Here is a 22,077-nt window from a genome sequence, read left to right as displayed (position 1 = left end):
AGCACAGCAGTAGGGCATTTGCCTTGCATGCAGCTGACCTGGGATGGACCTGGGTTCAATTTCCAGCATTCCATATGGTCCCCCACACCTAGCAGGAGCAATTTCTGAGAACAGAGCAAGGAGTAACCCCTGAGCATGACCCAAAAACAAAACAAAACAAACAAAAAAACTCCAGTGAAATAACCATTTAGCCTAAGTTTTAGAGACTGAAGTGAAGGACTTGGGAGAAGCTAAGATGCAGCTGGGAGCACCATGAGTGCTCAGGAGTCAGAGCTGCTCCACCCAGGCCCTTACCTCAGTTGCCAGCCTGAGGTAGACTCTAGGACTCATGGGTCTAATCTCTGGAACCCCTCCACGCCATTCTCTGGCTTAACTTTTCTGAGACTTGATATTCACACGGTAAAGCAGGAATAATAAAATATATTCCAAATTTGTGGTAAGGGCATTATAAAGATGCTATATTGATGGGCCAGAGTGATAGCACAGTGGGTAGGGTGTTTGCTTTGCATGTGACCTACCCAGGTTCAATCCCTGGCATCCCCCAAGCTTGCCAGGAGTAACCCCTAAGCACTGCCAGGTATGGCCCAAAAATAAACAAAAAAGTTATTTTGAGTTTTTACTCTTATAGGTATTTTTTTTAGTTTTTCTAGAACAAATACGATGTATTTTTAATAACTTTCAAAAAATATTTGGGACTGGAGCAATAGCTCAGTAGTAGGGTGTTTGTCTTGCACATGGCTGATCCAGGATGGACTCAATTTGATTCTCAGCATCCCATATGGTCCCCCGAGCCTGTCAGGAGTAATTTCTGAGCACAGAATCAGGAATAACCCCTGAGCACTGTTGGGTGTGGCCCAAATCCCCACCCCCCCAAATTCTTAAATGCATTGAGTATTCAGTAGGGTTTAGGTCTTCTCACAATAGTCCTATGAAGAAGGTAGCCTTTCTTATCTCCATTGTACAGTAAGAAAAGCAAAGTTTCTTTTGACTGGAGCGATAGCACAGTGGTAGGGCTTTTGTCTTGCACGCGGCCGATCCGGGATAGATGGTGATTTGAATCCCGGCATCCCATATGGTCTCTCATGCCAGGAGCCATTTCTGAGTGCAGAGCCAGGGGTAGCTCCTGAGCTCCGCCGGGTATGATCCAAAATTATACAAAAATAAACAAACAAACAAACAAAGTGTTGGGCCTGGAGAGATAGTACAGCAGGTAGGGCACTTTCTTGGTACATAACCAACTCAGTTCAATCCCCAGCATCCTATAAGGTTCCCAGAGCACTTCAAGTAGTGATTCCTGAAAGCAGAGCCAGGAGTACCCCTGAGTGTTGTAGACGTCTTGTGTCTCAGCAATTCTCATGGTTCATAGTCCTTTCACAGGAGGAAAACGGATAACACAAGCGGACGAATATGAAATATGAAATAATGATACCACACGCAGTATGTGGGGTCAACACGTTTCTGGCAGGAGTGCGAAAAGTCTAATTTTCTGAGCAGGGGAATTTATAGGGGTAAAATTAGCCAGAGGTGAAGAATAATTGTAATCACAAAGCCTAGTACAACAATAACAATACCTAAGCTATGGGTGTGACTAAAAATTCTAAGTTACAAGAGAGAAGGTTACACAACTCAAGGTAACTCCTTGCAAGCTTACTTTAAATGCAAAAATCAGGACTAGTAGGAAATATCTAGAAACTTGGTCTTTCTAGGCTGGACTCTATTGTTTTAGAGGTTAAATGAAGGGAGGTACCAAATCCCCAGGAATGAGCTTCTCTATTTCTTTTTTTTTTTTTGATTTTTGGGTCACACCCGGCAATGCTCAGGGGTTCCTCCTGGCTGTCTGCTCAGAAATAGCTCCTGGCAGGCACGGGGGACCATATGGGACACCGGGATTCGAACCAACCACCTTTGGTCCTGGATCGGCTGCTTGCAAGGCAGACACCACTGTGCTATCTCTCCGGGCCCGAGCTTCTCTATTTCTAAAGGAGGGTCAAAAGTCAAAATCTGTATTCTGGCTATGCCCTTGATTACCAGAAACTGCAGCTGCAAAGGACATATTTGGAAAGGAGAGAAAAATTGTCTTTGCTTTAAGGGCTGACTATATCCCGAAAAAGGGGTTCTCAAATAAATTTTGGTGCTGGAATTTGATAGAGGTCAATATTTTGCCTGATATAAACAAAGGAGAGAGAGTCAGATACTGGCTGAAAATGTAATGCCAGGCGTCTCTTTGGAAATTCCTCAACCATCCACGCAGGGGAAAAAGGCATCCACAGCGGACCTTTTGAGGAACCCCATGGGGGTTAAATTAGTTCTACCCACCAGGAAAATCTGAGGATACATCTGGTGGGCTGAGCTCCCTAAAAGCTTAGGCATGCCCTGGCACCTGAGCAATCCAGGTATGGTCCAAAACAAAAACAAAAAATAAACATGCAAGAATTAATAGTTTGGTGGTATAGCACGTGCCTGTCATGGATTTAATCTGGGTTCAACCCCTGACAAGAGAAACAAAACTAAAAACAAACCCCAAATGGGCCCCAAGTATTGGTGCAGTGACTCACAACACATACTGTGCAAGTGTATAGTCATGAGTTCAAATCCCTGCCAGGCACATGCAGTCCTGGCAGCTCTGTTGTCTGCCATCCCCAGCACTGTAACTGCTTTCCAGCAACTAGTCTAGCCATAGTCAGGGCTACTTGAATAGCACAAAAGGAGGCAAAACAGCCAATGAGCACCACAATGAGAAAGAAGTGCAAGTGAGTGTCATGGCTAGAAGTGGGACCTCTAGTGAGTAATTTGTGTAGGTACCATTGGTGCCCCCACTCACCCAGTGAGCTCCCACAGACATAGCCTATGTGCCACCATCAGGAGTGAAAGAACTGCTACTGAAGTAGTGCAGGGGCCAGAGATGTGACTCAATGGTAGAGCACTAGCCTTGCATATGTGAGACCCTGGGTTTCATTCCTTACTCTGCATGTTACCCCAAGCACCACTAAAAGTGACTTCCCCTTCTATAATGGAACAGCTAGATGTGACCCTTGGATCAAAATTGCTTAAAGGAGTGCGTGAAACTCTCAAGGAAGACTTCAGTTGAGTGTGTGAGCACTGTGGCCAGTCCATCCCTCATCCTGGTACCAAGGGGCGACTATATATCATGGTAACAAAAGTACCTTAATTGTGTTTCCTTTTTTTTCTTTTGGTTTTTGGGTCACACCCGGCAGTGCTCAGGGGTACCTCCTAGCTCTACTCTCAGAAATTGCTCCTGGCAGGCTCAGGGGACCATATGGGATGCTGGGATTTGAACCACTGACCTTCTACATGCAAGGCAAATGCCTTACCTCCATGCTATTTCTCTGGCCCCCTTAATTGTGTTTTCTATATACTAGTGTTATCTTCCATGCATTAATTCAGTCTATGGAAGAGTACTTTTCTTTTTTTTTTTTTTTTTTTTTGTAGTTTTTGTAGTTTTTGGGTCACACCCGGCGGTGCTCAGGGGTTACTCCTGGCTTCATGCTCAGAAATTGCCCCTGGCAGGCACGGGGGACCATATGGGATGCTGGGATTCGAACTGATGACCTCGTGCATGAAAGGCAAATGCCTTACCTCCATGCTATCTCTCCAGCCCCTGGAAGAGTACTTTTCTTATTCCCTTTTCACTGATTAGAAATCTCAGATACTACAGAGAAAAATCTCTTTCCACTTACTAGACAGTCTCCAAATCTGGTTTTACACCTAAACAATTTGTTCTGATATGTTCACTGCCTTGCAGGCTTTTCACCCTAGGCTACCATCACCTCAGCGCACACTTCAGAACTCAGGCTCCTAGAGGTAAAGAAGTTCAGCCAAGGACCCCCAACCTCCTTCACTGAACCCACAGCAAAGCCTATCCTGGAACTCCAGGGCACCATGTTTGTGAGTGCCACACCGTTCACCTTTGCCCCAGTCTCTCTGCAATTTCTCACTTCAGGGAACTGGGGAGCCAGTGTGGGTAGCAACACTTCATATGAGCTGGTTAGATGAAACCCTAAAGATGACAAGGATGACAAGATGGACTGTGGCCAGAGGGATTGATGGGAGGGAAGGTGAATAGGTGAGGAGGCCAGGTCCGTGCTCCTGTCCTCTTGAATCGCTTGCCCCTAAGCAGAGATTATTTCCAAAACTGCATTCCTGACCTGGGTGGTCACAGTTTCTGTGACCCTCTCAGGCCTTAGGCCAGTTTCCATTTCTCCAGGAACTGAACACAAGTCCCCAGCACCCCTCATCCCCGCCCCCGCCTTGGCACCCAGTTCCTAACTGGTAATGGAGTGACTCATTCCTCTGATTCCTGTCCTTCACAGAAATCGAAGTCCAGCCCTGGGGGCGGTGGGGAAACCCCCAACGGAGTCCCATTTCCAGGGGTACCAGGTATCTATCCAGTAGAGCGAGATTCCTTTTGCATTCAGAAGAACCTACTTGGCCCTGACTGCCCGGCCAATCCGCACTGGCCCACGACCAGGGGGCGGCCCAAGGACCGCATCCAGCTTCTCTCCTAGGCGGAGACCGCGGCCCCGGCGATCCGGCCCGCGGGGAGCAGCGCCCTCAAGTGGTCGCGTGGGGACGCGCCGCTCACGCCCCGCTTCACCCTCTCCATGCGCTCATCGAGCAAGTATTTATTGAGCGCCACCGGGTCTCGGGGATCGCGGCGAGGACGCGAGATAAAATAGCTGCGGCTTCGTGGACGGGACATCCCAGTGCACGCGAGAGTGGAGGAGCAAGTGATAAACAAGAAAGATAAAGAGGCCGTTAATCTTTGCTCGGAAGAAAATAAAATAGGGAAAGCTGCAGACTTGGCATCACAGGCCAAGTGCTGAAAGAGGAAGATGTAATGAAGTGGGGGTAAGGGGTGCTTGAGGAATTACAGGGAATTTCGGTGAATTTTTTTGTTTTGTTTTGTTTTGTTTTGTTTTGTTTTGTTTTGTTTTGTTTTGTTTGGGGCCACACCAGGAGGCACTCAGGGATTACTCCTGGCTCTGTACTCAGAAATCGCTCCTGGCAGGCTTGGGCGATCATATGGGATGTCGGGATCGAACCGGGGTCCATCCAGGGTTGGCCACGTACAAGGCAAATGCCCTACCACTGTTTCTGGCCCCAATGTAGGTGAATATTTTTTAATATAAAATCTTTATTTAAGCACCATAATTATAAGCAAGATTGTGGTTGGGTTTCAGTCATAAACAGAACACCTCCCTTTACCAGTGCAACATTCCCACCACCAATGGCTCCCTTCCCCACCCATGCCTATATTCAAGGCAGGCATTCTACTTCTCTCACTCATAAGATTGTCATGATAGTTGTTAGTGTAGTTATTCTCTAATGCACTCACAACTCCTTGTGGTGAGCTTCATATTGTGAGCCGGTCCTTCCAGCCCTCATCTCTATTGTCTCTGGGCATTTTACAATAATGTCTTTAATTTTTCTTAAAACCCCTAGATGAGTGAGACTATTCTGTGTCTATCTCTTTCCCTCTGACTTATTTTACTCTACATAATAGATTCCATGTACATCCACATACAGGAAAATTTCATCTCCTAACGGCTGCATAATATTCCATTGTGTATATATACCGCATTTTCTTTAGCCATTTATCTGTTTACTGTCAGTGAATTTTGAGAGAGAGTAAATCTTGAAAGCACTAGAACTTTCTCCTGAGGAGAAAGGTAAAGGCAAGAGTGAAGCAGGGAGGTTAGAAAGCCAGTGAGGGGGCAGGAGTGACAGCATAGCGATAGGGCATTGCCTTGCACGCAGCTGACCCAAGACAGACCTAGATTCGATCCCCCAGCGTCCCATATGGTCCTCCAAGCCAGGAGCAATATCTAAGCACAGAGCCAGGAATAACCCCTGAGCATCACGGGATGTGCTCCTTCAAAATAAGAAAAAAAAGCCATTGAGAGAGCAGAGAGATAGTACAGCAAGTAGGGCACTTGCAGGCAATAACGAAGATAAAAGCCTCGCTCAGGAGCCAGAGCCCAGTGATAGCACAACAGTTTGGGCATTTGCCTTGTACATGGCTAACCCGGGTTCAGATCTCTGGCATCCCACATATGGTCCCCCAAGCCTGTCAGGAGTAATTTCTGAGCTCAGAGCTCAGAGTAACCCCTAAGCACTGGCTGATGTGGCTCCAAGCCAAAAAAAAATACTTTGCTCAATTTTTTTTTTTTTTTTTTTTTGGTTTTTGGGCCACACCCGGTAACGCGCAGGGGTTACTCCTGGCTATGCGCTCAGAAGTCGCTCCTGGCTTGGGGGACCATATGGGACGCCGGGGGATCGAACCGCGGTCCGTCTCCTAGGCTAGCGCAGGTAAGGCAGGCACCTTACCTCCAGCGCCACCGCCCGGCCCCGCTTTGCTCAATTTTTGGCACTCCATAAGGTCCCCTGTGCTCTCCCCTGGGCTCTCTAGAAGTGATCTCTGAATAATGAACCACAAAGAATCAGGAATAAGCCATGAGCAGATGAGCAGAAGAGAAGAAGGAAAAGAAAAGAGGGAATGGAAGGAAGCCACTGACACACTTTCATGAGAAATGAAGGTGACTTGGACAGGACAGTGGTGATAGAGGAGGCAGTGTGGAAGACCCAAGAGGTCTTCTGAAGACATAGTACCTGCTATTGGACCCTATTATCTATGCAGTTAGCACCAGGAACCCCTGAGTGACACCTCCATCTTCACTGGGGTGTGGAGGTGATTGAGAGGGTCATACCCCAACTTCACAGCTACAATTAGAAAGTTTCCAGGTGGGCCCGGAGATAGCACAGTGGCGTTTGCCTTGCAAGCAGCCGATCCAGGACTAAAGGTGGTTGGTTCGAATCCCGGCGTCCCATATGGTCCCCCGTGCCTGCCAGGAGCTATTTCTGAGCAGACAGCCAGGAGTAACCCCTGAGCACCGCCAGGTGTGGCCCAAAAACCAAAACAAAAAAAAAAAAAAAAAAAGAAAGTTTCCAGGTGGGCCAAAGAGACAGCATGGAGATAGGGCATTTGCCTTGCATGCAGAAGGACGGTGGTTCAAATCCTGGCATCCCATATGCTCCCCTGAACCTGCCAGGAGCAATTTCTGAGTGTAGAGTCAGGAGTAACCCCTGAGCACAGCTAGGTGTGACCCAAAAACCAAAAATAAAAAAAAGAGAAAGTTTCCAGGTGTCTTGGGCCAAAAAAAAATCTATGCTTCAAGCTTTGTGTCCCCCCATGAACTCTCCTCTGCTTACTGTCTTTCTGTTGGCTTCCATAGGCCTGGTTACTAATTAGGGCTCTACTTGGACCTCAGGGTATGTTGGTGACACCCCAAACAGGTTCAGGTGTTTGGTGTTTGCATTTGATACAAAGGAGGGGGTTGCATAAATCAGAGTGGGAGCCCTCAACCAGAGTGGGAGCCCTCAGAATAAGTCAGACAGAGTCTTACTCCTTTTTATTTACACAAAACACAGCAAGGTCCCACTTTGACCCCCCAAGTTGAGAATTTTTGGAAAGTCTGGGAAAGGTCAGTCCCCCTGACAAGCACACTGAGGCCAACAGGTGTGGCGGGGTGGGGGGGTGGAGGGCAGAAAAACAAGCAGGCCAAGGGGACCGGCTGGCTCTGGCATCAGCAGGCCTTGCTGTTTATGTCATGTTGGGGCAGGAGTTTAGGGGAGATATAAATGCAGCTGCCCCAGGGCCAGAACCCCAGAACCTGAGTGGTGGTATGAGACACCCCAAGATGAAGCTGCCAGGCCAGGAGGAGTTTGATGTCTCCAGAAGCTGTGACAATGGGGCAGTGGAAGAGCAGGTCAGAGGAGCTGGCCCCAGACTTGATGGCCCCTCAGACACAGGTCGCAAGGAGGTGGGGGAACCCAAGAATCCACTGCTCTTCATCCAGTTGAACGAGCTGCTGGGCAGGCCGCAGGCACCCGAGTGGAGACAGATAGGCAGGTGAGGGAAAGACAGGCTGGTTTGGGGGAACCTGCTCCTGGCCTAGTTAGGGCTCATCTGAGACTCCCAACCTCTCCTTTGGGGTGACTCCTCCTGCCCCCACCTGCACTCTTGACTGTGTCCTCACCTCACTTCTGTTTTTTTGTTTTTTTTTTTTTGGTTTTTGGGCCACACCCAGTGGTGCTCAGGGGCTACTCCTGGCTGTCTGCTCAGAAATAGCTCCTGGCAGGCACGGGGGACCATATGGGACACCGGGATTCGAACCAACCACCTTTGGTCCTGGATCGGCTGCTTGCAAGGCAAATGCCGCTGTGCTATCTCTCCGGGCCCCTCACCTCACTTCTTGACTGTTCTCACTTGGGACAGTCTAGTTCAAAGTTCCCCAAAATCCAAGATGAGAGGTGACTGGTGAGAAATACATTCTGGGCCTGGTTGGGCAGAAATGGGAGACTAATTCTCTCTTCCCAGCTCCCTACGACCTTGGATAATGGCCCCCCAATTATACTATGCACCCTCCTACAGGTGGATGGTGTTTGAAGAGAAACTGGAGGTAGATGCAGATCGGTGGAGTGCCCCCCATGTGCCCACCGTGACATTGCCTGCACTCAGGAAACTAGGGGGTGCACTGGCCGGGGGCCTGGTGCTACTGGACTGCCCTGCTCAGAGTCTCCAGGAGCTCATAGGTACAAAGGTTGTATGTGGGGAGGATCTGGGCAATGATTCCCTAAGTTTTAGACTTTCCCAGAACCCATAACACAAGAAATATCTATCCTAGCTCCAGAGGCAGGGGTGCTGGGAAACAGGCGAGAGGCAGAGTTTGGCTCCACCCCCAAGACACCCCTGAAGACTACTGGGAAAGGAAGGGCACAGAGAGAAAGGGACCCCCTCAGGCAGGCTGAAACTTGTTCTCCAGAACCGGTGAGCAAGGTGGAGTGGCTGAACCCTGAACAGAGGGCTCTACTGCAAGTGCTGCTACTGCAGAGACCCCAGCATGGGGGTCACACCTCAGGGGCGAGGTGCTGCCCAGGTGAGTGCCCCTGCCTGGTGCCCCTGCACTGATTTCCCTTGCATCTTCCTCTGTGTCCCATCCCAGAGCTTGCAGGATGCAGAGGAGAAGTGTGCAGAGGGATGTGCAGAAAGAGGAGGGGCTGGCTGGAAGCAGCAGAGCTGTGGAAGGCCTGTGCCCTTCCTTTCCCAGTAGTCTTCAGGGGTGTCTTGGGGGTGAGGCAAATTCTGCCTCTCACCTGTTTCCCAGCACCCCTGCCTCTGGAGCTAGGATAGATATTTCTTGTGTTATGGGTTCTGGGAAAGTCTAAAACTTGGGGAATCATTGCCCAGATCCTCCCCACATACAACCTTTGTACCTATGAGCTCCTGGAGACTCTGAGCAGGGCAGTCCAGTAGCACCGACTCTGTGCCCACAGTCTCTCTTCCCACCTTCAAGTCCATCAGTCAGGCAGACCCTACATTACCCCCATGATGAAAGAAAACAGGCCCAGAGGAGAGAAGGGTGAGCCCCAGTGCGGCTCAGTGACAAAGGAGGTCAGGGTACCACAGAGGACTAGCCCCAAAGCCCAGGCTCTCAGCCACCCCATAACCTGTTTTGAAGGATTTGCCTGCTCAGGAGAGTCTCCAGGGGATGAGGAAGCCCCCCAGAAGGAACAGGTGCGTTGCTCCTCCTGGGGCAGGGCTGGGGAGAGGGGTCAGGAGTCGCACAGAAGCGCCTGGACTGAGGGGACCTGAGGGCCTGAGGCTCAGTTCCCAGAAGTCCCAGAGAGCCATGGGGCCACACCCCATCCCTCAAGAAAGAGCCCCATCTTGGTCTTTCTACTCCTGCACCTTCTTGAACCTTTGCACAGTGTCACAGCCCCCTGCTACAGAAGCTGCCAGCCAGGACTGAGGCGGGCGCGGTGCTGGTGGGAGAACTGGACTTCCTGACGAGGCCTCTGGCGGCCTTTGTGCGGCTGCAGAACCCTGTGGTGCTGGAGGCCCTTGTGGAAGTGCCGATACCCTGCAGGTGAGGTTGGGGGTCAGGGGTCCCTGGCCTTAGAAGCGAAAGGCTGGGCCCAGTTCTCTGCGGGCCTGGGACGACGATGTGCAGGAGCGGATGGAGAAGTCGGTGCGGGAAAAGGCCACTTTACAGCCCAGAACCCCTCACACACTCCGGCCTGGTTCTTTCCGCAGGTTTCTCTGGCTCCTCCTCTGCCCCCCTAAACAGGGCTGGAATTGCCATGAGATGGGCCGGGCAGCGGCTGTCCTCCTCAGCGACGCGGTGAGCTTGGGGGACGGGGGGCCCATCCGTGGCCATGGGCTGATGTGGCCCCAAGCTCAGTGCAAACAGAAAGGGAACCCTAGAGAACCCAGCTTTGTCTGTGAGCCTCTGAAAATGTCAGGGCCGGGCCAGATGTGCATTTATTTAAGGCCGGTCTGTGTCCCTATCTGCAGCAATTCCAGCAGTCAGTTCGTCAGGCCAGCAGCCTCTGCGATCTGCTGGCTGCCCTGGATACTTTCCTGGAGGAGGTGACGGTGCTCCCTCCAGGCCAGTGGGACTCGACGGCTCGACTTCCACCACCTAAATGTCTGCACAAAAGGTAGCTGTGGTGGGGCGTGGAGGGCATCAGTCCAGAGACCTTTCCCTACAAGCCTGGGTCTCCTTTCTTTGAGGAGACCCAAGCTGGAAAGGGGTGAGGTCTTAGCTTGGCTTCTGCAGGCAGAGCCTCGAACTGCCGGCAGGTGGCAGCGGCCCACGAACTGGGGCGCAGAGAAACACAGGTTGGGGTTCTCAACTTACCTGGGTTCCCTTTCTGCTCAGGCATCATGGCCTGGCGGCAGACACGCCGGGCCAGCGGCCTCACAGCGAGGAGTTGCAGCGGACAGGCAGGTGAGGAGCGGGCGTGACAGCGGTGGGGGGGCTTCGGGGGGGGGAGAATCAGAGATGGATACCCCTGCGGGAGAGGCCCATGCCAGACACCTGGCTTACTGTCGATGCCCTGGGGGAGATTCTTTGGGGGTCTTGTCCAGGACGTGTGCCGGAAGGCCCCGTGGTACCCCAGCGACTTTTTGGACGCCCTGCACCCCCAGTGCCTTTCAACTGTGCTCTACATTTACTTGGCCACCGTCACTAACGCCATCACTTTTGGGGGGCTGTTAGGGGAAGCCACCGGAGATGCCCAGGTAGGTGGTGAGGGCGCTATTTGAGCACAAGTTCATCAGTGGGTGGACAGAGGCGTGTTCCCAATGGGCGCAGGGTTCTGGGTTAAGCTCTTGGTGCTTCTAGGGAGTGCTGGAAAGTTTCCTGGGCACGGCGGTGGCTGGAGCGGCCTTCTGCCTGCTGGCCGGCCAGCCCCTCACCATCCTCAGCAGCACGGGGCCAGTGCTGGTCTTCGAGCGCCTGCTCTTCTCCTTCAGCAGGTAGCCCCTGGGGAGGGCACCTCAGTCAACCCTTGGTGGCCAGGAGGGAATGCAGGGACCTTTGCTGATTTCAGGGTGCCTGGCCCGGTTAGGTGGGGTTCGGATCACTCTGCCCAGCCTGCTGTTCTCCCGCCCCCTCTACAGGGATTACGGCCTGGACTACCTGCCCTTCCGCCTGTGGGTGGGCATCTGGGTGGCCACCTTCTGCCTGGCCTTGGTGGCCACAGAGGCCAGTGTACTGGTGCGCTATTTCACCCGCTTCACTGAGGAAGGTTTCTGCATCCTCATCAGCCTCATCTTCATCTATGACGCTGTGGGCAAAATGCTGAGTCTGGTCCAGGCCTACCCCATCCAGATATCCGGGAGTCTCGCCTACGGCTGCCTCTGCCAGTGGCCAGAGCCAGGAGGTGGACGAGGGGGCACTTGGGAGGGAGGGTTTTCCCCAGCTGTCCCCCCAGTTCATGCCTGGCACCGGGACCTGAGTTAGAACCCCAGCACCAAGTCCCCAACCTCCCCAGCATTGCCCTGAAAGCCCCCAGAACTTTCAGGCCCAGTTGGTTAAGCATTGCTGGGAGTGGCCCTGAAGCCTCAATGCATGGTTTTCCCCCTAAAAAATTGCACTTAAGCACCCAAACCCAACACTGCTTTTCTCCCACTCTGGTTCTGAACCAACTGAGAAGGCACTGGAGTAGGTTTGCCATTACTTTATTTCCCGCGATGCTGGTGGAAGAACGTGGTTATCCATTATCGCCCTGGATTCATTCAGCAGGCTACAGCCTCATGGCACAGGGTTGGTCTTGCTCATTGCAGCCAGCGAACACACTCCTTAGATGGGGGTGGGAGGGGGGCCAGACAGGCAGGCTGGCTTCTCCCACACTAGTCAGATCTCTGCTCTTCCCCAGAGCTTGAGACCCTTCTTCCCCTCTCCCCCATTCTAGAGATGAATCCTGGTTCCTGGTAGAAACATGCAGATGCGTGGGTTCAGTTACTGGGTAACCATTTGCTGGGCATCTGCTCTGGCCAGTTTTGTGATAGACACCAGGAAGATAGACAGGTAGAGATTTAGAGTGACAGGTGGTGTGATGGCACAAGGCAGTCCTCTAAGGAGCACAGACCTCTTAGGATTGAAGTCAGCAGACAGATGAGACAAAGCTAGAAATGCTGGTTACTTTATCCGGCTTGGTGGTTTGAAGTTCTGGGAAAGGGTCCTGGGAAGGCCACAGTGCTGAATTCTTTGCTTGGCAGGAAATGAGTCTCAGTGGACAAAGTCAAGACCTGAAGAAAGAGATGATGTGGTAAGCCTGGACGGGGCACTAGAGGGAGGGTCTGAGAAGAATGGATGGGCAAAGATCATAGATGCTGGTGTCTCTTGCCGCTTCTAAACTCCAGGCTAGAGATATGCTGGAGGGCCATGAGGCCTCACTGTTGGCAACAATGGACACCTCTTCTGGTCCTCCATGTCTCTATTGGGGCCCTGTCTCCTAGAAGTGGCAACTGGAGATCAGATTTATTCCACTGCCCATAACCTCAGTTGGCATCTCTGGACAGGACCTAGGCCTAGTCAACGTGTCCTTGATGCCAGTCTCTGAATGCACCCAGCGAGGCGGCCACCCCCGTGGATCCAGCTGTCACACGGTTCCTGACATCGCCTTCTTCTCCCTACTCCTCTTTCTCACCACCTTCCTTTCCACCACCGCCCTTCAGCGTATGAGATCCAGCCGCTTCTTCCCATCCAAGGTCTGACACACAGCCTTGCTACAGGAGAGGATGGAGGGTGGGGCCCAGCCCACTGGAAATGGGGTGGAGGAAAGGCGCAGCCAAAATCTGAGTGAGTGCCCTCTGGGGACCAGGTGCGCAAGGTTCTTGGTGATTTCTCCTCCATCTTGGCCATCCTGCTGGGCTGTGGCCTTGATGCCTTCCTGGGCCTGGCCACACCAAAACTCCTGGTGCCCCAAGAGTTCAAGGTAAGAGTTGGGGTATGGGACATAGTCCAGGTGGCTGTATCTGGGACCCTGGAGAAGGAAGAGGCAGGAATCCTGACCGTTTCCGCACAGCTGCCATTTCCCACTTGGGACAGTAATAATGGGCATGGGAGCTGTGAGGGTAAAAGAGTTGTCCTGTCACTTTGAGAACCACCTGGAGCTCTAATGGCTGGGACAAGGTTGAGGTTGTGACCAGGGGCCTGAGTGGTAGCACGGGAAGTAGGGCATTTGCCTTGCATGCAGCCAACCTAGGTTTGATCCTCGACATACCATACAGTTCCTCAAGCACCACCAGTAATTATCCCTGAGCACAGAGCCAGGAGTAACCCCTGAGCCTAGTGGTGGTGCCCTCCCCTCCTAAAAACAAAACAAAACAAAAAAAAAAAACAGAGGCCGGATTGGTGCGCAGGCGGTAGGGCATTTGCCTTGCATGCACTAATCTAGGACGCACTGCGGTTTGATCCCCCAGTGTCCCATATGGTCCCCCTAGCCAGGGGCGATTTCTGAGTGCAGAGCCAGGAGTTACCCCTGAGCATCACCATGTATGGCTCCCCCCTCAAAAAGAGGCGTCCCCAGTCAATCAGTCACTTCTGCCCACCTGCCACTTATGAATGACTCTTCCATGCTCCAAGGCTCTTTTACCACTTTCTACTTTCTTCAGGGAACCCACATTTCTGAGCTATGGTTTCTTTAATCGTGAAATAAGAACAAAAAATGGCAGAGCACGGGAAAAGCATTGCTCATGGTACTGGGATTGGCAAGTGGCAAGACCTCTATGGTGGGGGCCAGAGAGATAGCACAGTAGTAGGGCCTTTGCCTTGCATCCACATCCCATATGGTCCCAAGCCATATGGTTCGAATGGTTTGAATGGTTTGAATCTCTGCATCCCCGAGCCTGCCAGAAGTGATTTCTGAGTGCAAAGCCAGGAGTATCCTGAGTGCTGCTGAGACCCCCCCAAAAAATAGACCTCTGTGATGTTTGCCACTGTTCTTACCAGGTTGCCTACCCTGGCTGGCCCCATCCAACCAGAACCCCCTCTTCTTTGCATATACACCCCTGATTGCCTGCTCTGTTCTGTCACGATGGTAGCTTAGCATCCAGCCTGTGTCTGTAGAGCCTTTCTCTCCATCTGCCCTCAAACTAGGGACTCGAGGGGACAAGCTCCAACTAGGTAGTCTCAGGGGCTCAGAACACAAGGCCACACTAGGTTCCCCCTCACTTCTACATCCCCTGTTCCTCTCTGCCACAGACGCTTATAATCAGAGCAGACGCAGCCACGCCCAGCCCTGCCTGCTGGGCCTCAGATCCAGGCAGGTTGAAACCTGAGTGGCCCCACCCTGAGTGGGGGCATGTAGGGAAAGAAGAGAGTTACCTATGCATGTGGAGAGGCCTTACATGCCACAGCTTCCTGTAGGAGGGACTCAGAGCCAAAACACCAAAGGACTGACTCTAACCCCCACTCCATCCCCAGAGCTGCTCCTCACTCCCCTCCCCCCTTTTATTTCCAAACCTGGTGGGCACTCAGGGCTTACTTCTGGTTCAGGAATAACTCCTAGTGGTGCTTGGGACCATATGGGATGTGGGTGTAAGGCAAATGCCTTCCCTGTTATCACTCTAGCCCCTCTCCCTCCCTCCTTGTGTGTGTGTGTGTGTGTGTGTGTTGTGTGTGTGTGTGTGTGTGTGTGTGTGTGACACTCAGAGGTACTCAGGGGTTGCTCCCGTCTCTGCTCAGAAATTATTCCTGGAGCCGGAGTGCTGGTGCAAGCAGTAAGGCATCTGCCTTGCATCTGCTGATCTAGGATGGACTGCAGTTTGATTCCCCGGCGTCCCATATGGTCCCCCAAACCAGAAGCGATTTCTGAGCCCATAGCTAGGGGTAACCCCTGAGTGTTACTGGGTGTGGCCCCCCCCAAAAAAGAAATTATTTATGGTAGGCTTGGGGGACCATATGAGATGCTGAAGATCCAACCTTGGTCCACTGCATGCAAGACAAATGCCCTACTCCCTGTGCTATCGCTCTGCCCCCCTTTCCTCTTTCATTCTTGTTTTTGGCTTATTTGCTTGTCTTGGGGCCACACCCATGCTGCTCAGGTCTTACTCTTGGCTTTCCTGGCGATGCTCAAGGGACCATATGGGATGCTGGGGATCAACAAGGGTCAGCTACGTGTAAATGTCTTACCCACTTTGCTATCCCTGGGACCTTCCCCACTTTTTTTTGTTTTGTTTTGTTTTTTGGCCACACCCATTTGATGCTCAGGGGTTACTCCTGGCTAAGCGCTCAGAAATTGCCCTTGGCTTAAGGGGACCATATGGGATGCGGGGGGGAATCAAACCTCGGTTCTTCCTTGGCTAGCGCTTGCAAGGCAGACACCTTACCTCTAGCGCCACCTCACTGGCCCCTTCCCCACTCTTTTAAGGCACAAGGAAGTTTTAACCCAATAAAGTTGCATATGCTCCCACCTTGTGTGGGGTTGTGGTGAACAGAATAATGCCAAACCCGGGGTATACTGCTGAGGCACTCTTGAAGACCCTCTCCACCCTTTTCCTGGGCCCCCTCTCCCAGCCTACACTCCCTGGACGTAGCTGGCTGGTGTCCCCTTTTGGAGCCAACCCCTGGTGGTTGAGTGTGGTGGCTGTGCTGCCAGCCCTACTGCTATCCATCCTCATCTTCATGGACCAACAGATCACGGCTGTCATCCTCAACCGCTCTGAGTACCAGCTGCAGGTAAGCCTGGTGGGATCACCCCCAGAAACAACAGTTCCAGCGGGGGCAAGGAGATGCCCAGCTTTCTCTCCAGACCACAGACTTTTATGATATGGGCTGGTTGCCTCCTCACGGCACCTCTTCGACCTGCAGAAGGGAGCTGGCTTCCACCTGGACTTCTTCTGTGTGGCAGTCCTGCTGCTGCTCATGTCAGTTCTGGGGCTGCCCTGGTATGTGTCCACCACTGTCATCTCCCTGGCCCACATGAACAGTCTCCGGAGAGAAAGCAGAGCCTGTGCCCCAGGGGAGCCCCACAGCTTCCTAGGCATCAGGTGAGGGCAGTGGTCAAGAACAGGCTGTGGGCAGCACAAAGGGCTAGTGGGGGTCCTAGGGCCGAGGTATGTGTGCACCTTAAACTTTAAGTTGAGGGTTCTGGAGGGCTCTTTCACTGCCCTGCAGACATCGCTGGGGTAAGAGAAGGCTCTGGGCCCCATGAGTCAGATTCTCTTCCTCTCCCCGCTGTCAGTCCTGGGACTGAATGGAAGGGCTGAGGTAGGCATGGCTGAGCCAGGGTGGGGCACCCCTAATAATTCATGCTCAACATGGAAGTGCCTTATGAATGTACAAAGTGCCCAGCACCAGCAGATTCTGTACCTGCTGGGCACGTACGACCATGGTAAGTATGTGAACTCTGGGAAATTTGTGAACTCTTTATGACAGCATTACACTTGCTTATTTTAAATGTAGACTACTGGGGCCGGAGAGATAGCACGGAGGTAAGGTGTTTGCCTTGCATGCAGAAGGACGGTGGTCCGAATCCCGGCATCCCATATGGTTCCCTGAGCCTTCCAGGAGCGATTTCTGAGCATAGAGCCAGGAGGAACCCCTGAGTGCTGCTGGGTGTGACCTCCCCTCCAAAAAAGTAGACTAGGGGCTGGAGCAGTGGCGCAAGCAGTAAGGCATCTGCCTTGCATGCGCTAGCCTACGACGGACCACAGTTCTGTCCCCGATATGGTCCCATATGGTCCCCCAAGCCGGGAGCGATTTCTGAGAACATAGCCAGGAGTAACCCCTGAGCATCACCAGGTGTGGCCCAAAAACAATTAAAATAAAAAAAGTAGACTGATGGGGCTGCAAAGATAACACAGCAGTAGGGCTTTTGCCTTGCATGCAGCCAATCCAGGAAGGACGGTGGTTCAAATGCTGGCATCCCATATGGTCCCCCATGCCTACCAGAGCAATTTCTGAGCATAGAGCCAGGAATAACCCCTAAGTGCTGCTGGTGTGACCCAAAAACAACAAAAAAAATTTTTTTGACTGAAAAGAGAGTTAAGGAGAGAGGAGAGAATCCAAGAGACAGCAGCACAAGGGCTTAAAGTTCTTGCCCTGTAGGTAACTGGCTTCATTTCAGTTCATGTCATGATCCAAAATAAGATGCCCTGGTCTTTCCTTTGTACCCATTTCTTTTTTTTTTTTTTTTTTTTTTTTGTTTTTGGGCCACACCCGGCGGTGCTCAGGGGTTACTCCTGGCTGTCTGCTCAGAAATAGCTCCTGGCAGGCACGGGGGACCATATGGGACACCGGGATTCAAACCAACCACCTTTGGTCCTGGATTGGCTGCTTGCAAGGCAAACGCCGCTGTGCTATCTCTCCGGGCCCTGTACCCATTTCTTATGCCAAGCTAACATGTCTCCACCAGCTACAAGTTCCCACTACTTCCTCCTGCCAGGTGTATAGGGAACCGTACGGAGTCTCCCAGCCCTGACTACCTCCTCCTGTCCCCCACAGGGAGCAGAGGCTGACTGGACTGGTGGTCTTCATCCTGACTGGCATCTCTATCTTCCTGGCACCTGTGCTCAAGGTACACCTGCCAGTGCCTGGGCAGGGTCAGGGCAGCACTGAGCAAAGGGCACAAGCTGACCTGCTTGACCCCTTTCTGTGTACCGGGTACTGAGTGAGCTTTGCTTCACCACATGTCTCGTCAGACATTAACTCCAGAGGCAATTGTAATGTTGGAAGAACTAAAGGATACAGGGGAGGGAAGTAACTTATAAAAGACACCCCCCAAGGCAACTTCTCACTTCTTTTTTTTTTTTTTTTTAGTTTTTGGGTCACACCCGGCAGTGCTCAGGGGTTACTCCAGTGTTCAGGGGTTACTCCTGGCCTGTCTGCTCAGAAATAGCTCCTGGCAGGCACAGGGGACCATATGGAACACCGGGATTCGAACCAATCACCTTTGGTCCTGGATCGGCTACTTGCAAGGCAAACACCGCTGTGCTATCTCTCCAGGCCCCAACTTCTTACTTCTTTTTGAAAAACCTACCTCTTACCCATAAACTTTCCACCTGAGCAGCCACCAAGATTGGCCACCATCCTAGGGGGCCAAGAGAGACCCAAAGTCCAACCTTCAAGTGTAAACCAAGTGTGTGAGCTCTCATCAGAAGCAAAATCCCCTCACCAGATGTTTCTAGATTACCCACTATGTACAAATCTCCACTAGGCACTAGGGAGAAGTAGGGCCAGAAGGATCATGGAAATGGAATAAGGAACGGAGCCCACCAGCAGCACACAAGCACGTGCACAGGAATCTCAGCTGTGACAAGAGCAGAGATTCAATGAGCCAAGACATCAGAGTGGGAGGTGTGGTGAGGCATGGGAGGTGGCCAGGGGAGGGAAAGGTCAGGGAGGCTAGTGAGAGTGAGCCCTGCCAGGAGCCAGATCAACTGGATCAGCCACTAGCTAATGAGGCAACTCTCATTCAGCAGGTATTTACTGAGCCCAAAACAAGCACCATGTTATGGACTGGGGTTTATGGAGGCCCAAGAGACCATCCACATCCTTGCGGCCTGCTGAGAGGGTACAAGGTTAAACAAAAACCCAAACAATAGGTTAACCAAAGAGTTAAAACATCTGCAAGGAAAAAATGAAAAGGGACCAGAGAGAGACTTAAGTGATAAAACATGTACCTGGCATGCACAAAACCCTGAATTTAAGGGCCGGAGAGATAGCACGGAGGTAAGGTGTTTGCCTTTCATGCAGAAGGTCATTGGTTCGAATCCTGGCATCCCACATGGTCCCCCAAGCCTGCCAGGAGCAATTTCTGAGCATGGAGCCAGGAGTAACCCCTGAGCGCTGCCGGGTGTGACCCAAAAAACAAAAACAAACAAACAAACAAAAAAAACACATGAATTTAATCCGGGCACCACATGATCCCATGAGCACCAGTAGGTGTGACACTGGCAGCCCCCCAACCATTCTGTGCCTGAACAACATCCATCTGGTCTGAGCTTCATACTGTTGGATTGAGTATCAAATGATACAGTCTAAGGGGTCAGAGCCCTGCTGTGGGGCCCTAAAAAAAGGGTTGAAGGCTAGAGAAACAGTACAAGTAAGGTTCTTGCCTTGCATGTGGTCAATTTAATTCAATCCCAGAATTACACATAGTACCCTGGCACTGCCAGAGTGACTCCAGAATCAGTAGTAGTCCTTGAGAACCAGTGACTATGGTCCCAGCAGCCCTAAAATAAGAGAGCATGAGGAAACAAGAGCTCCTGGGTTTATTTGACACTGCTCAGTAAGGCCTTCCTGGTGTGTCGAGAATGGTGTGGGGAACAGCAGGAAGTTGGGACAAGTACTGAAGTTGGAGGGAAGAGCAAAGCAAAGGCCTGGTGAGGGGAGGGAGGAGACCAGAGAGGGGAGTTGGGTATAGAACAGGGTATGGTAAGTGAGACTGGAGATATGGGTGCTGGAATAGAGACATTAAGTCCTTCCTAACTAGATTCCCTGTGAGTTAAGTGGAGACACTGATAGCAGAAGGGTGGTTGAGATGAGGCACACATGGTGGCAAAGGACTGGAATAAGCTGGGCAGGTGCAGAGGCCAGAGCTGGGAGGCAGGGCACTTGTGGGCAGCTGGCAGAGGAGGGCGCCTTTGTTTCTTGCTCCCAGTTCATCCCAATGCCGGTGCTCTATGGCATTTTCCTGTACATGGGGGTGGCGGCCATGAGCAGCATCCAGGTAAGCTCACCTCGACCACCAGGTAACCCCTATCAATCCTCCCTGCTGGCACCTCACCTGCCCTTGCCAGCCCCCTCCTGTTTGTCTTGCCTCTCCTGAGCTGGGCACTTGCGGGGGCATGCTCTGCATGGAAGAGAGCCTGCTCTATACCCCCTCCCCCATGCCAGTCTCAGAAAGCTGACTGGTCGCCCTTCCCACAGACCAAGCACCTACTTTCCTACTCCTCTTGCCACACAGTTCACAAAGAGGGTGCTGCTATTGCTGATGCCAGCCAAATACCAGCCCGACCTCCTGCTCCTACGGCATGTGCCTCTGCGCAGAGTGCACCTCTTCACGGCCATACAGCTGGCCTGCCTCACTGTGCTATGGATAGTCAAGTCCACTTCTGCTGCCATCATCTTCCCCCTCATGGTGACTTGGGGAAGGTTGGGCTTTGATCCCAGGAGATTGAGCAAGGCAGTGTGGCTTACAGGCCCCTTAGAAGAATTTCCTCTCCTCTTACAGGGATTCCTAACTCAGATATTCCAGAGGGGCTGATTCTGGCCTGTTTCAACTGCTTTTCCAACATCTTTTTGCTCTTTAGATGCAATTGGGGATATAGTATATCCAGAAGAAAAGCAGGACCATGGGGCCCAAGTGATAGCACAGTGGGTAGGAGTTTGCCTTACATGCACCCAAACCGAATTCCATCCCCCACATCCCATATGGTCCCCTGAACCTATCAGGTGATTTTTGAGCACAGAGCCAGAGATAACCCCTGAATGCCACAGGGTGTAACCCAAAAACAAAACAATTAAACAGAAAAAAGTGGGGCTCTGAGTCAGGCCATGGGGGCACTTGCTCTACTCAAAGAATAAAGCTAACCATGGTGGCTTTGGGTCTTGTTTTACTTTTAAGAGAGTAGAGTCAGGGAATTTTAAGTAATACTCATCTAGGTTTCCATGTCCCACTTGAGTGATCTCTGAGACAAATATCCGTCTCAGTGCTTCTTTCTATCTCTGTACAATAGAGAATGAATAATCGGTTATATCTAGCCTGTGGGAAGGGGTTAGCAGTCAGTGAAATAATCCTCCATGCTTAACACACCAGGTGTCACAGCTGAGTTACTGTTGTTAAGTGTCTCTGCTACTGTAGCTGTAACTCTGGGCCCCCTTTCTGTTCTGTCCTTGCAGCTGCTGGGCCTGGTAGGGGTCCGGAAGGCCCTTAAGTGGGTCTTCTCAGCCCAAGAGCTCCTATGGCTAGATGAGCTGCTGCTGGAAGAAAGGAGCGTCCAGAAGGGGCAAGCGCAGAACTCCCTCAGCGGAAGTGACAGTGAAGAGGTGAGTTCCAGAAGTGGCCTCTTAGGAGAGGGGGAGAGGCGGGGCGCTGTTACACACAAGGATCCATCTGACCTCACAATCACTCCACATCAGTATAGAATCGACAAGGCACCCTGAAGGCTGGGGTGGAGAGCGGGTTTCTTTCCTCTTAAGGCAGCAGGGCCCCTGGCTCTGAGCCCTAGAAGAGTTTAGGGCCTCCGACCCAGCTCCAATGCACTGTCTTAACCCAGAATTTTTTCTTAATATTTGCTTATGTCCATTTGCTCTCTGGTCCCTTTTTCTCTGCTGTCTGTCTTTGTTTATCTCCAGTTCACCTTCGTACCTGTTTTACAGTCCGAGCTTATGTATCAGCCAAAGACGTTGGAAATCAAACTCTCTGTGAATTAGCTGGAGTCAGACGAGGTGATGGAGACTGAAGGAAAATGAGCATGAGGTGAGGGGAAAGGGAAGATCCCTGTTGTCCTGGATTGGACTTCGGGGCGGGGAAAGGGTGCAGACCTTGGAAAACGTCCACTGTGCTGACCAGCGCCTGTTTCTCTTCATGCTCCAGTCCCTCACGAACCTCTGAGTCTCAGGCGGCCATGGGAGTGGGAAAGGGGGGAGGGCGGATGGAAGTTTCCCCAGAGAAGAGGGGAGGGAGCGAGAGAGAACGCCAGGGGCGTGGACACTGCAACGCTGAATTCTGACCGGTAGAGAGAGCTCGAGCTCACACCGA

General features: G+C 51.9%; 1 protein-coding gene across 1 annotated transcript; it reads left to right on the top strand.

The window, feature by feature from the left end:
• Positions 1-7,718: 7,718 nt before the first annotated feature.
• SLC4A9 (solute carrier family 4 member 9) lies at positions 7,719-21,749 on the top strand. Its single transcript, XM_049787353.1, has 21 exons — positions 7,719-7,930; positions 8,453-8,613; positions 8,844-8,957; positions 9,540-9,595; positions 9,790-9,947; positions 10,115-10,202; positions 10,376-10,521; positions 10,743-10,811; positions 10,930-11,104; positions 11,208-11,341; positions 11,486-11,748; positions 12,587-12,636; positions 12,890-13,078; positions 13,192-13,305; positions 15,888-16,049; positions 16,182-16,360; positions 17,817-17,889; positions 19,975-20,043; positions 20,281-20,454; positions 21,216-21,362; positions 21,696-21,749. Exons 1-21 carry the CDS (start codon positions 7,719-7,721, stop codon positions 21,747-21,749), a joined length of 2,787 nt encoding a protein of 928 aa, XP_049643310.1.
• Positions 21,750-22,077: the final 328 nt, after the last annotated feature.

This window comes from Suncus etruscus, chromosome 14, assembly GCF_024139225.1.
Source record: "Suncus etruscus isolate mSunEtr1 chromosome 14, mSunEtr1.pri.cur, whole genome shotgun sequence".
Taxonomy (NCBI): domain Eukaryota; kingdom Metazoa; phylum Chordata; class Mammalia; order Eulipotyphla; family Soricidae; genus Suncus; species Suncus etruscus.
The sequence above is the reverse complement of the archived record's forward strand: the minus strand, read 5'-3'. Positions and strand labels throughout refer to the sequence as shown.